Source organism: Nicotiana tomentosiformis, chromosome 4 (genome assembly GCF_000390325.3).
Source record: "Nicotiana tomentosiformis chromosome 4, ASM39032v3, whole genome shotgun sequence".
Taxonomy (NCBI): Eukaryota; Viridiplantae; Streptophyta; class Magnoliopsida; order Solanales; family Solanaceae; genus Nicotiana; species Nicotiana tomentosiformis.
In genome coordinates this window covers 44,641,654-44,655,821 of record NC_090815.1, presented here as the reverse complement: position 1 = coordinate 44,655,821, position 14,168 = coordinate 44,641,654, and the positions used below count along the sequence as shown (strand labels likewise).

The 14,168-nt window shown below is 37.1% G+C and overlaps 1 protein-coding gene across 1 annotated transcript; it reads right to left on the bottom strand.

Annotated features, from left to right (window-relative positions):
• Window positions 1–1,413: 1,413 nt before the first annotated feature.
• On the bottom strand, window positions 1,414–10,721 carry LOC104090804 (uncharacterized protein C12G12.07c-like). The gene is made up of 4 exons (XM_070199746.1): window positions 9,986–10,721; window positions 9,434–9,621; window positions 2,056–2,127; window positions 1,414–1,983 (listed from the first exon to the last, which is right to left on the bottom strand). Exons 1-4 carry the CDS (start codon window positions 10,626–10,628, stop codon window positions 1,609–1,611), a joined length of 1,278 nt encoding a protein of 425 aa, XP_070055847.1. The 5' UTR covers window positions 10,629–10,721; the 3' UTR covers window positions 1,414–1,608.
• Between the last annotated feature and the right edge of the window lie 3,447 nt (window positions 10,722–14,168).

Sequence of the window (14,168 nt, the reverse complement as noted above, 5' to 3'; positions counted from 1 at the left end):
AAAATACCCCTAATTAAACGGAAAGCCATCAGACATGTTGGCATGACCCGTTTTTAAAATTAAAAAGTTTTGACCCAATCAACCCATAACCCGTTTAGCCAATTGCTGCATTCAGCCTCAACGAAATCAACTAATTTTTGGTCTGGTTTGAGGATTTCCATCACTGCCTCTCTCACTGAAGGATCAGTTATTTGGGTGTTAATGATTCCGGTACGGATATCATTACAAAGTAGAGACCAGTGCTTCTCCAGGAATCGCATGGCACGAACGAAGGTGGTTGCAAGAAAGGAACCAACCTGAAAAACTTGTTGGTTTTGGCAGAGGCCACTAAGCATTTGCAAGTACGTGCTTTGGTAAGAGTCTGAGCACAAAATGGTTGCAGTTGGACTAGTGTAGTTACCCTGGGGTGATGAAGAGGACTGTACTTGAAATAAGGACTCTTGCAAATACTAGTTGAAAGAAAGCGAGCTATTAATCCTCCTGGGGTCTTGTCTTCAGCGGTTGTGAACATGGAATACATTCCTTTACTCTTTCCAAAATCTGGAGCCACTTAGCTCAACACAGACATCAGAAGTTTGTGAAGCTGTAATCTCCTCCCAACACAGACATCGGACATCAGACATGTAGACGGATTATACGGGTTATGGGTCGATGGGTCAAAACTTTTAATTTTAAAAGCGGGTCATGCCAACATGTTCCGTTTAATGAGAGATATTTGTATAAAGTTGGGTAACGGTAAAGGTAGATGTGGCCCTATAGTATAACGGAAGGTATATATGAACAATATACCAAAGTAGAGGGGTATATTTAAACCGTTTCCCCTATAAACTAATGGCAGACAATTTCGACAACCCCATACATTTGTCAACATATTTCATTTAGACACTCGAATTAAGGTATATTTCAATTATGCACCTAAACACATGATAAAGCAATCCTATTAGACACGTGTTTCAAACTTTGGAAAAGCTTTTGAACATGTACTCAAGCGCCCATTACGTGGATAAGTTAACCACCTAAAATATGACACCTCTTTTAATTATATTTATCATATGCAAGTCTTTGTTATAACTAAGAAAAACAAGACATGTTAGTTAAAAAGGAACCCAAACTGAAAACAAACTCCTGCTCTCTTAAACCAAGAGCCATTTTCCCAAAATTTCCCCAACAAGTGTCTAATAGTAACAATTTATCATGTATTCGGGTGCTCAATTGGGACAGCCCTTAGGTGAGTGTCTAAATAAAATATTCTGGCAAGTTTAAGAGGTTGTCAATGTATTCCGCCTAAAGCTAATAGTAGATACTGTAATTTATTATTTGAATGGACTAGTAAAAACTTATCCACTTCACCTAAACTATCCATGGCCACAAAAACAAACTAGAAAAGATCAAACTAGGGTTTAAGAAAATTGATAACCAAAACTGATCTTCAATTAGTGAAAGTTGAAGCTGCTACAACTATTCCTCAACTACGAGATATATGTGTTCCATTTAACAAGGTAACAGACTGACCACCAAACCCACAACCCCTCCCCCCAACCCCACCCCTCCCCACCAACACAACAAAAGAGACGCTGGCAAGAAAATTTTGTAATCAACCAAACAAGGTTATGCATCAACAGAGAAATTACCAGCTTGACCACCTGAAGCATGAGGGTTGTAATTCCCACCCCTCCCACCTCTTCCCCTATAATTGTTATTATGGCTCTTCTGGTAGTAATTACCAGATTGATCATAGTATTGGTTGCGGCCATTCTGGTAGGACCCTCCCCTTCCACGCCCTCCACGGCCATTAGAATATCCACGACGGCCTCCTCCATCCCCATTGCGATGACCCCTGTAGTTCTGATTCTGATATGACCGTCGGGGAACAGACTGTTGCTCCTTGAAATTCATATCCTTCAAATTATCATCACCTTCTGCCTCAGGTGTGACCTCTTCTACTTCAGCAGGCAATTCAGACAAGTTTTCCCCCTGTTCCCCCTGCAACAATTAATTCATATGTCGAATAAATCTATTGAATAAAAGCACTGAGGACAGATGCAAGATGCATACCTGCTGGACTTCTACACTGCTAGCCTGGATTCCATTAGTATCATTTCCTTGAGAACTTAAACATTCTTCTTCCTGAAAAATATATAATGCTAGATGTTGCATAAAAACAGGAAGGATATTCAGAAGAAATAAAATAAATAAAATCAGAAGAAACGAATTACAAAAGCATCTGCACATATTCATTTCTAAATTATGGCCAACACAATTAATCAAGGAAGCCTCAATCCAAAATTTATGGGCAATGCAATCAATGGATCATTTACATCTTAATGCCAAAAAATAAATCCAACAAAACATTTTTATCTGCAAACAGGATGTTGCCTAGCGGCCTTTAGAAGTAAACTTCCTTTTGTTTTCGGGACAAGTCAAAATAATCTATTAATAACACAACAAGCTGGTGTTAGCAGTAGAATACATGTATTAGTACTATATCTCAAGCATCCCAAAAGTCTACCCAACTGTACAAGTAGGTATGAAATGAAGTAAAAACTTGCATGCTTTGCTAGTAGAAAAGGTGAAAAATGGAATGCTTATCTGATAATCAAGGTCAATAAGTTCTTTTCATGAAGCTCACTAGTTCATTCTCTCACTAGGATGAAGTTTTAACTACGCGGAATTTCAATACATGAAGCGGACGACTGCAAGATACATGAAGCAGACGACTGCAAGCCAGAAAGATGCAGGCGAATTTATTTTTGACCAGGTTTTTAAAGCAACTTTAGGTTATACTGCTGAGCAATTTGTGATCTTATCATAATTTTTTGCACACGTTATGAATGCCTACATTTTTTTTATTTCCTAAGTTCCTTGTTTTCGAATTATCTAAATTTTAAAGTTTTTAAAGCAGAACTGAGAAAAGATAGTGTGCTAAAAGTGGGTTGGTTTATTTACATTGTTACCCCTAGGCTGTAGTCATTGTTCAAGGTAGTAAAAGGAAGATGCAGGCAATTTTGTATTTAAACTGCACAACCTGTTGAGTATTCTAGTATAAACTTGGCAGGGCCTCTCCTAGATGATGATGCACCTTAGGTACTACATCTTAATTGGAGACAACTAGAACCTTAAGTTCAAGAAACAAAATTTGGCAGCTAGATCAAGTGCAGAAGCATAGTCAAGCCATGGCCCAAGCCACATGTACCTTATAAGGTTAAAGCAGCTTCTTCAAGAATTGAAATTTAAAAGGAAAAAAGTGATGAAATTAATTTGTGGACAATCAAATAGCGCACTACATATTGCTTCAAATCATATATTCTACGAAAGATAGCACATAAAGATAGATGGTTACTTTATCAAGCAAAAAATTGAGTTAGAATGTATTTCTATCCTAAGCAAGTCACTCTGATGTTCGTGTTCCTGGATTTCATACATTTGCAACAAGCTACAAGTATATGACATGTACCCACAAACTTGATGTGTGTACTCCTACCTTTCATCAAGAAAAAAAAAATAAGAGGAAAAATTGACAAGTTCTGTAATTAAGAACATCGATTAGAGGGCTTCTTTAAAAAAAATAAAAGGTTGGAGTCTTGACCAGCTTGTGCGCACCACAAACTAATCAATGTAGTATCCACTACCTCCCATCATCACAGGTACCGAATAATTCTACTCACCAAGACCTAGGCAAATGGGAAGATTTTAATTGGAGTCAAATATGGACCAACTAAGAGATTTACAAAATCGATTAGCACATTCAATTCAAGAAATATTATGCATCATTTCCTATTTTAGGTCATTTGTAAACTAGTTTAAATTCCATAGCTTGAGAGAATTACCAAGCTGAAGAATCTCAAAAACGTTTCTTATTCACCTTCTACAAATTATTTCTACTCTCTTTATTCTAAACTTTTGAATTTAAGTCCTCACACCCACCCACCCACCCCCACGCCCACCCCCACCCACCCGGTCTCCCAGACACACAATAAAATAAAAGCAAATAAAAGAAGCTCAATGACATAGCAAACAATTCAGTTGCTTAAATTTGTAGGACGCTACGATAGATAGTTCAATCAAAACATAAGTAGGAGTGTCAAATTGGCAAGTTGGGTCAAATTTGGACTAGTTAAATTGAGTTAAGCTGATAAACAATGTATAACCCAACTTGCGCAAAGTCTACTATGGCTAAAATGTATTGGGCCAAGATGGGCTAAATACACCATCATAACCAAACCCGTCCAACTTCCCAAGCTCCCTATGGAGTGAGAAATTGGCACAAAGCTAAAGCTGTTGAACTTGACAACAGAGGTGCAGTACATTACTTTGACAGAGAAAAACAAGCATCATGTGGTAAAAAACTCATTAGTTTGGATATTATTCAAATAAAACCAATAACTATTTATGCAAATATGATTACCCAAAAAGAATTCCATGTAAATATATATTTGCATTTTTTTTATGTCAACGAAGTCTAGAGAAGCAGAAATACATGGAGAATCCAATTAAATTTTCTATGACCTGGGTAATAACAAACAAAGAGCGTCGTATGACTAGTAGTTTACATGTACAGTAGACAACACATTACTCTAATATTGAAAACAGTATTTATACATCCATGCTTCAATGAACTTGATCCAAGTAAACACAAAGCCTAAAATACACTTATACAGAAACATTTCAGAACTTTAGAGATTGTTTAAAGTTTTAACTTATCGACACACACAGAGAACCACAAAAAGTTGAGTCCTACGATGAACACACACAAATAAAAAAAAAACAGAGATGGAAAGAAGCAGTGAAGTTGTCTTCACAGTTCAGCTTGGTAGCTATTTTTCAAATGAGAACACAAGCGGATTGAACAAGGAGGTGGATATGAACACGCGAAAGGTTAGTCTATTTTTTTTTTTTCTCGGCAAGGTAAGGGTTGGTCTTTTCATTGCCCTAAACACAGGTGAGGCAAAAGTACTGGTGATAGCCCTAAACACAAGTACCATGGTTCAATGCTAGTCTTTTCCCAGTTCCAACAATTTAGGAGAAGCCTAGTAGTGTAAGGGTTAGTGTGCACATTACCTTAAGCCTAGCAATGCAACATCATAACAAAGAGGGATGTCATATGAATGACAATGGGAACTCTTAAGCAGAATGAAGAATGAAGGACAATGGAAACGTTTAAACTTAATCATTTTCATACCTACGCAAATCAAAAGGCAAATACAGTAAGTCGCCTACGTATCCTGCAATTTGACAAGAGAAAGTCTCCCTACTTCTAAAATCACAAGAGGCAATTTTCAAGTCATCATTTTTCTTCTAATTTAACGATTTTTTAGCAATTATTTAGTTTTGACAGCAGCAGTACCTTCGTGATAACTGTTCCAACTTCTGAAACAATTATGTTATATGTGACGGAGGGAGTCTGAGAGTGTGCAACATCTCTTTCTGCATTGTACAGTTGCAGCTGACATTTGGAGTATGTTTTTATCATTTTTTGGACTTGCTTTTATCAGTTTTTGGGCTTGCCTGGGTCATGCCAAACCGTATCAAGGAGGTTTATGAGAGCTGGCATTCATAGAGAGTTGGGAAGTCCATCAAAAGACTTGATCAATAGTGTCTGGTGCTATCTTTTGGTGCATTTGGAATGAAACGAATCGTAGATGTTTTGATGGGATCACAACTCCTAACCATTCTTAAAGTTGTTTGTTTAATTAACTTATTTAGTTGTTTCAATCAGGCCCCTGTAACTGGTGTTGAACATTTCTTGGATTTTGTTTGCTCCTTAGTTGTCCGGTAAGTTTTTGCATATGAGCAGTCACTTCCTTCTTGTTGTACGTTTTTGCTATGCATCTTCTTGAAGCCATTTAATGAAATTCCCTTACTTCATCAAAAAAAAAAAAATTATCAAGCAACCTTTAACCTTTTCATCAGAAAAATAATATTAGCAAGCAACTTTTGCCAAAATCTTAAGCAAAAGACGCAACAATTTAGCAAAATAAACAAATGTCAAAATAACTTTCCTAAGCAACTCTTATCCAACTATAGCATCCCAAATTAACAAGTCTTTGGGATCGTATTTTCTCCATAAAGTGCATAGAAGATCAAAATTACTAATTCAATAAGTGAGTCATCTATAATTCTACCATTCACAATTATTCAATTAAGCTACATTACCCCATATTGCACCAAATTCCCATAAAACTAGCTTTAGCATAAATGCAGAAAATTTCAAACCGTGCCCCTCTTCTGGAACAAAGAAAGAAAATCAAATGACAACTTCATCAGCGTTGTCAAATGCGAAAAGCTCTAAAAAGCGCTCTTAAGGTGTATTTGGGCTTTAGCGCAAATACACTTATTTCTGATTATATTTGTCATTTAGTGGCGCTTGATTCAAGAGAGAACTCATGGGAAATTAGGTGGACGCCTTAGTGTCTTGCCTTACACTGAAGCACAACTTAAGCGAGCCGAAGCACCCTCCTAGAGCTTTTTTGAGCTTCCGAGTTTAAGTGTGCCTTAAATGGGCCTTTGACAACACTGAACTTCATAACTACAACTTTAAAAAATCTCATGAAGTAAAATCAACATCGGCAAAACCCTATAAATGTAAGGCCCCGTAAATATTTCACCTAAAACCCGGGGTTTCGTAATGCCGGGGTAGACTTATGCGTTGTTGATTGTAGAGATTCTTCGCGGCGCTGGCTCGCCGCGCTCGAACTTCTTGGGTTGAACAGTGCGTTAGGGAGTTAAAGAAAAATTTTAGAAATATAGGACATTTCTGCGGTCCATTCTGCGGTCACAGAACTGGTCCGCAGACCGCATATCGGCCGCAGACTAAAGCAGAGAAATGGGCAAAAATTTTGGACCATTATGCGGTCCATTATGCGGCCGCATAGTCGTTTTGCGGGCCGCATAACCCATCGCAGACCCAGCATGAAAATTTCCGAAGGGAAGTTAATGCGCCACAGAACAGTTCTGCAGACTGGTCGCAGAGTGGGGCAGACTTGCCCAGTTACGGAGGGCCATTATGCGGCCCATTTTGCGGATCGCAGAAGCATTATGCGACTATCGCAGAAGCATTATGCAGTCGCATATGCGACCACAGATCTGTGTAGGGGCTTCATTTTTCTAATTTTATAACCCGACCCCCATTTTGTTTATCTAGCCTAAGGTTTCATTTTTGGGGACCACTTGTCATTTTAGAGAGAGGAGATAACCATTCTAGAGAGAGGAAAGGGAGGGCTAAGGATTTCGCTACTCCACCTTGATCGAGCCTTGGGATTTCATCGAAAGGAACTTGCTAGGGTTTCAAAGAGATAAGAATTTCTTTCCCTAATTCTTCAATTTCGGGTTTGGGGTTGATTATGGGTGATAAGGGTAGATTTATCACATGCAAGAGCTAATAGGGCTTGTGGGGAAGTTGTTGAACAATCTTGGGTGGTTTTGTTGTTGAATTGGTTGAGGGAAAGGTTGGGTCATAGTTGTAACAGCCCTTATCATACGAATTTCTCTAATCGTGCTTGTAATTCCCTTCCTCATCCATAGATTGGCATCGTTAGGAGTGTTGGGACATTATTGTTGCATTACAAAAAGCTCTTTCGAGGTATGTTGACTAAACTCTTCTCTTAGAATTGAACCCCACAATACCCTTGTAAGTCCCGTGATGCTTATTATAAATTGAATTATTCCAAATAAACCTTGTGTCAAAACAAATATGCGCTCAATATGTATTCCAAAGATTCTTGTTATGTTGAGTTACCGTTTGAGAATGTGGTAGGCATGGGCTGTGTGATATTGTGTTATGATTTAAAAATGTGTTTCTAACGAAAGTTATCATGTCAAATTGTGCAAAAGAAATCACATGTGCCTAAGACCCTAAATTGCTCAAGTATGTGTTAAAGCCTTAATTTGAAAGGCCTTGTTGTTAATTATCCATGATGATGTTTGAAAGTGAAATAGTGAGCATAAATTATGAAGTACGGCCAACGTGATATTGCGTTATGGCCAATGGTGCCAACAAAATGAATGACATGTAAAAGAATGGGAAATGCGTGGTAAATCCTTTTTATAATAAATGCCTTGGGAGTATCGTTTAGCCACCGATGAAAGGTAGGTCGAAATAACCCAACTCCGAAACTACACGTGCCGGTGTAGGAGTAATTGAAGGGTAAATCCACGTGATAATGTGATAAGATTATTTCCTCTTATATGGGATGAGATTGATGTGTTGAGTTGTTTCCCCTTAAATGGGATGAGATTACTGCTAGCGAGATGTGATGTGATGTCGACCCACACGGCATTGTGGTGAGACGATTTAGCCGGTCGGGCTGAGATCGGACGACATATCGCGCACATGGTGGTATTGTGAGTGTATGTCTCGGGGTGAGACAGCTTAGCCGGTCGGGCTGAGATCGGACTCTGTGCTAAAACACGGTGGTGTATCGGTGCTAAAGATCTCCCAACTTAAAATACTGAAATTTACTTGTCCCTAACTTGACACCTTGTTACTATTTGATCCTATTATTGATGTCCTGCTTCCTTCTCTGTTTACCGTTATTCGTTCTATTGAAAGGGTGCTTAGTTTTACATACTAGTACTATTACATATGTACTAACGTCCCTTTTGCTGGGGGCGCTGCATCTTTAATTGATGCAGATGGTTCCATAGCAGGTGGTATTGATCAGTGATGGCAGCACACCCTCTCCTTAGCTGACTTAGCGAGCCCCACTTCATTTCGGGGTCCTGTATTTCCTATCCTTTGTACATAGCATTTTGAGGTATAGCCGGGGCTTTGTTATCGGCACTGGCATAGCACTCTTTTGTTCCTGTTAGAGGCTCCGTAGACATAGTGTGGGTTGTATCTATTTTTGGGAAGGTTAAACTAAAAATGTTGTAATCGTATCATCTGCTCCACTTTAACTAAGATTGTACAATGTACTGTTTTGAAGACTTGTTAATGACGTAACTAATGGAAATGAACTGGTATTGTTCTCATGACTTCTTACTGACTAATTAATGAAATGTATTCTTCTCTTTATTTATGGGTGAGTTGGGTAGATGGCACTGTGTAGGCTTACTCGACCGGGGTAACTCTGTTGAGCGCCGGTCGCGCTCCCCGAGGTCGGGGCATGACAATAAACATCAAGGCACTTCCCAAGAAAGGAGTGAGGGAAGCTTGGAATCTGAAGTACAACTTTTTACATTGTGTAAAAGTTAATTGATGGCAATTGCTAGGGTTTAAACAACATAACATCAACAATTATGTTAACTAAAGCTACTCAACAAGAACGGAAAACAAGGGCTAGTCATAGGAAACTAGTTAAAGCTAAGCATTCACACCATAACAATAGAGAAAATAATTTAAAAAAACATAAAAACTTTTATCATGTCAATCTTACTAGATGTCTTTCAGCACTTAAAACATTGCCCAAGGTCACTAGAGGTTTTAAGAATTTACCTTATGCTGACTCTGTATAGCAATCGTGTGCACTTGCACGGATTCATTAGCAGTCACAACACCCACAGACTCTTCTACAGGCACTGAGTATGGCTCATAGTTCGCAGCAGTTGCCTCCACTTTAACAGGGTCCGTTGTAAAATATAGTGATGAGATTATCCTGTTCAGCTTCGACCGTAAACCAGTATCTGTAAGCAAAAACAACCAGCTAAAACTAAAAGCATCTACACCATCTCAAAACCACCAAAAGATTGATATAACTAGCTTTAAAATCCCTAATTTGTCCTTAAACATAAGTTATTATGTATTTAAATTGAAACATGTCCAAATGGAACAAAAATGGATATACATGATTCATCTAGCTAGTCCGAACGACCTTGGGTATACGTACCTAGTAAAATTCATCAAAAAATTGGATCTCAAATTTAGTCAAAAAAATAAATAAATAAACTATTGAGTATTATGATAAAAATTGGCCCAAATAGAACGTAATCGATTATAGATAATTCATATAGCCGGCTCCAACTAGTCTCGTATTTTCTATATACTCACAAGTAACATCAGAATCGGGTACAATGGGCTGATCAGACTTGGTAAGCCAAAGCTTCGCGTGCTCGATGCATTGTCGAAGGGCACGCTTGTGTGACAAAGGAGAGTTAACAGGTCGATAAATTAAAAGCCCACTGAGCATTGAAATCAAATCCAAATCATTCTCCCCCAATAAATCTATCACATCACTGGACTCATCCTCCGGCATACAATCATAGCTAAGGCAACAAGCTCTCTCATGCGTCCTAGTCAGCATTGTAGCCGTAGAAAACTCACTCTGTAGCGACTTCACATCAAACATACAGCCAAAATACAACAGATTAAGTAAATCTTCAACACACATTACCCCCTCCCCTTCTCCCTCATTCTTCGGATTATTATCTGGCGTTGCAGAAGCTGACGTGGCGAGGTTAATTTCTTCAGCGATGGCAGAAGCAAGAGGTTCGCGAAGCTTCTCGAGTTCGTCGATGCCAGCGATGACGGCGGGTTTTGAGCGGAGGGTTTCTTCTTGTTCCTTGTTTAAAGTTTTTCCTTTAGAAACGGATTCTTCCATTTGAACAATGCGGTTGTATTTCTTGCGAAGGGCGCGGAGGCGCTTGTTGATCACGCTCAGTACTGGTCCTTCGGAGACGTCGGACGCCGCCATTGGTGCCGCCGGGAAGTGGTTGAGGAGAACGAGGGTTTCCAGAGAGTTGGTTGAAGGGTTTACGGAGAAGCGAAAGAGGTTCTATTGAGTGGATTGATTTGTCAATTTATTATCGTATGATTTCGAGAAAAAGACCAAATTAGTCCTATAGGTTAGGGGTGGGCATACAAGCCGGAAAATCGAATTTCGAACCGAACCGAATTAATTTGATATTTCGATTTTGGTTTTTTGGATATTTCGGTACAGAAATTTCGGTATTCTGATATTTCGGTTCGGCATACGGTATTGGATTATTGATATTTCGGTATAGTTTAGTCCAAACCCAACTTTTTTTTTTTTAGCCCAATAACTTATCTCTTTTCTTCATCCCCTCCCCCCAAATTTGTTTGAATTAATTTGAACCACATTCTGTTCTCTCTTTGCTTCCCTTACATATGTACAACGTTGTGGATTGAACCATGAAGCTCTTTGTTTTTAAATTCTCATGACGAGATTGCTATCTGTTGTCCATACTGCGATTTGTAATTCATGATTCTCACTTTGGCTTTCACATTTCTCTTTTTTCTTTTTATAAGTTCTTGCTTGAGGAGTCTAAGTTCAAAAGATATTCTATTTTTCAGTTCCTTTTGAGTTTTGACTCATGCTTTCTTCAGATGAGCTCCGAGTGTTTGTTTCTTTAAGAGTGGCAATTAAACATGAGCTACTTTGCTAGTTGTTATAGATAATCTATCCAGATCTTGCCATTATCCATCATGAGACTGTTTCTATTGATTAGACATATCCAGGTCTTGTACTTCAAAACATGGCTGCTAAGCATAACTAGCTTTTAGCTGTTGTAGTGGATATCTAATATCTTAATATCCAACTCTTGTAATTATTGTACATTACAGTGATATGCCTCTCTTGACGTTGCCCTGAGGATGTTCAATATATAGATGGTGCGTGGGAGCCTGAATGCTATGTAAAACATGTTGGATTGTTAAATTTACGTGTACATATCTTTTCAACCCGAAGAGCTACATATTGAATAGGCAGAAGCCTTATAACATAGATTTGGTTTAAACCGAAATTGTACCGAACCAAAATAAGAAATACCGAACCATACCGAAATATTTAGGTACGGTATTTGGTATACATAATTGATAAACCGAATACCGAATACCGAAATACCGAACCGAAATTCTTAAATACCGAACCGAAGTACCGAATGCCCACCCCTACTATAGGTAGTAGAGTAGGAGAATTTTGGTCCTTATAAATTTAGGGGTGTCAATAAATATAAAACCGATTAAACCGATCGAACTGTACCGCATCGAACCGATTTTTAGGTTTTTTTTTAAGAAACCGTAGTTTTTATATAAATCTATAACCGCACCGATAATTAGGATAGGTTTTTTATTTTATAAAAATAAACCGAAAAAATACCGAACCATACCGAATAAATTTTACATATGAAAAATATATTTATTTAGTGAGTTTAAAAATAATAATGCATTAATATTTTCTTTGGGCCTTGAAATTATGAAAACTATTACAAACCAACAAGTAATTAAACTCAAAATACTAATTCCTAAAACCTATTATGCTACTTCTATTTAAACTAAGTTATTTCAAAGTATTCTAGCGATTATGAGTAGCAAACTATAATGTATTGAATATGTTTCCTTTCATATAATTTAGATTTATCTTTTTGAATATTTAATCTTCTATAGACTTTATTCTTGAGTCTCAACTTGGTTAATATCTTTTCACTCGTGTGATTTATATTTTCTTTGTATTCACTTGGTTTCTTTTACGTTGTTTTAGAATAGTTGATGGATCTATACTCTAGCCATCTTTCATTTTTTTTAATTCACTACCCTTTAAACACTAAAAATGTCTAGAGAGTTTTGCTAAGTCCTATAAAAGAACGTATGTTATTGCATTATACTTTTACTAGTGAATTTTACATGATATTTAAAAAATAAAGAAAATTAACCGAACCGTACCGATACCGAAGAGAAACCGACATGATTGGGACGGTTTCGAAAAGTCTAATTTTGGTTATACATAATAGAATAACCGAAAAATTGGTATGATACAAATTTTATAAAATAACCGCCGAACCGAACCATTGACACTCCCTACTTATAATTATAATATAGTTATGAACACAAATAGTCCTTCAAGTTTTTAAAAATTGGAGCACAGTCCAGGACTTAAAAACCTGTTTTGGTGTCGACCATTTTCATTTTTTTACATTTATTATTATATGCTGCATATATAATTAGTTTTCAACTCTGCTGCATATATTAGTTTTATAAATTTTGCTATGAAAAAATATATGCTACATAATCTATATCTATATCTATATTTATCTATCTATCTATATCTATTCTATATATATTATTATAAAAGTACGAATATTAAAAGACTAAATGTTGAAGGACAAAAATATCCACTAAAAGTTGATTGACTTTTTTGCCCTTTAATGATAATTTTCTTCCATCTGGAAACTTAATAATGGGTATAAATATAATTTTGTATTAGGACTAAAACAAAACATTTTTCTATTGGGACTAAATTTCTCTAGTTTTATCTATGGGTGTTTAACGGGCAGGTTGGGACGGGCTGGACACAAAAAAATCAGCTCGTCCGTTTAGCGTTGCGGGCTGTTAGCGGGCTCAGTTAGTTGGCTGTACTTTTTCGATTTTTTTTTGTCCGTCCGGGTTCGGGCTTAGCGGTCTGTTAGCGGGCTGGATCGGGCCGTGTAATTTTTATTTTATTTTTTAAAGTAAAATTTATTTTTCTTATTCAATGTTATTGATATTTAAGTGTTTGCAAACTTTTAAGGCTTAGAATTAAACTTTGAAGTTTAAAGTTTTAAATTTGAAATTTGAATTTTATAGTTTTAAAATTGAAATTTGAAAGTAAATGGCTACAAAAAATTATTTAATAAGATCAATAGGCAATATGTAAGGATCAAGCTACGAAAACTTTCATTTGATATTTTTATTGAATAATATATAATACTTCAAATTAAGTTGCAAGTTCTTTTTTAATTTTGTTATTTTTGAACTTGCAAATTAAAAGTTTACAACAATTATAAATAAATAAATAAAAAATAGTACATCACAAGCTTTGCATCATTTTTGTAAGTTTATCCATGTCAACATGAGGTTCTTGGTTTCCGGCATTGGTTGAATCAGAACCATAAACCATTATATCTCCAATTTCTTGGTCCTCTGCTTCATCTACCTCGTCACGCCCTTGATTTCGCCATTCTGATCTTATCCAATCTCTGAAGCACACTAGAATTTTCAAAGCGTTGTTACCCAATGAATGACGGGTATTTCCTAGTTGCTGCCTTGTTTGGCTAAATGCGCTCTCTGATGCGACTGTTGAAATCAGCACATTTAGCACGTCTCGAGACATGGCCGAAAGAACATGAAATTGATTTGAGTTGCTCCTCCACCAACCCAGTAGTAGAAATTCCTTTGTGCGGGGATCTGCTGACTTTTGCAAGTAGAATTGAAGTTCATCAATATTCCTACTACTGGT

Coding starts and splice junctions, on each gene's coding strand:
- LOC104090804 (XM_070199746.1), bottom strand. CDS start 10,628: ATGGCGGCGTCCGACGTCTCCGAAGGACCAGTACTGAGCGTGATCAAC. Junction 9,622..9,985: donor ACCCGATTCTGATGTTACTT/GTGAGTATATAG, acceptor TTTTGCTTACAG/ATACTGGTTTACGGTCGAAG. Junction 1,984..2,055: donor GCAGTGTAGAAGTCCAGCAG/GTATGCATCTTG, acceptor TAATTGTTGCAG/GGGGAACAGGGGGAAAACTT.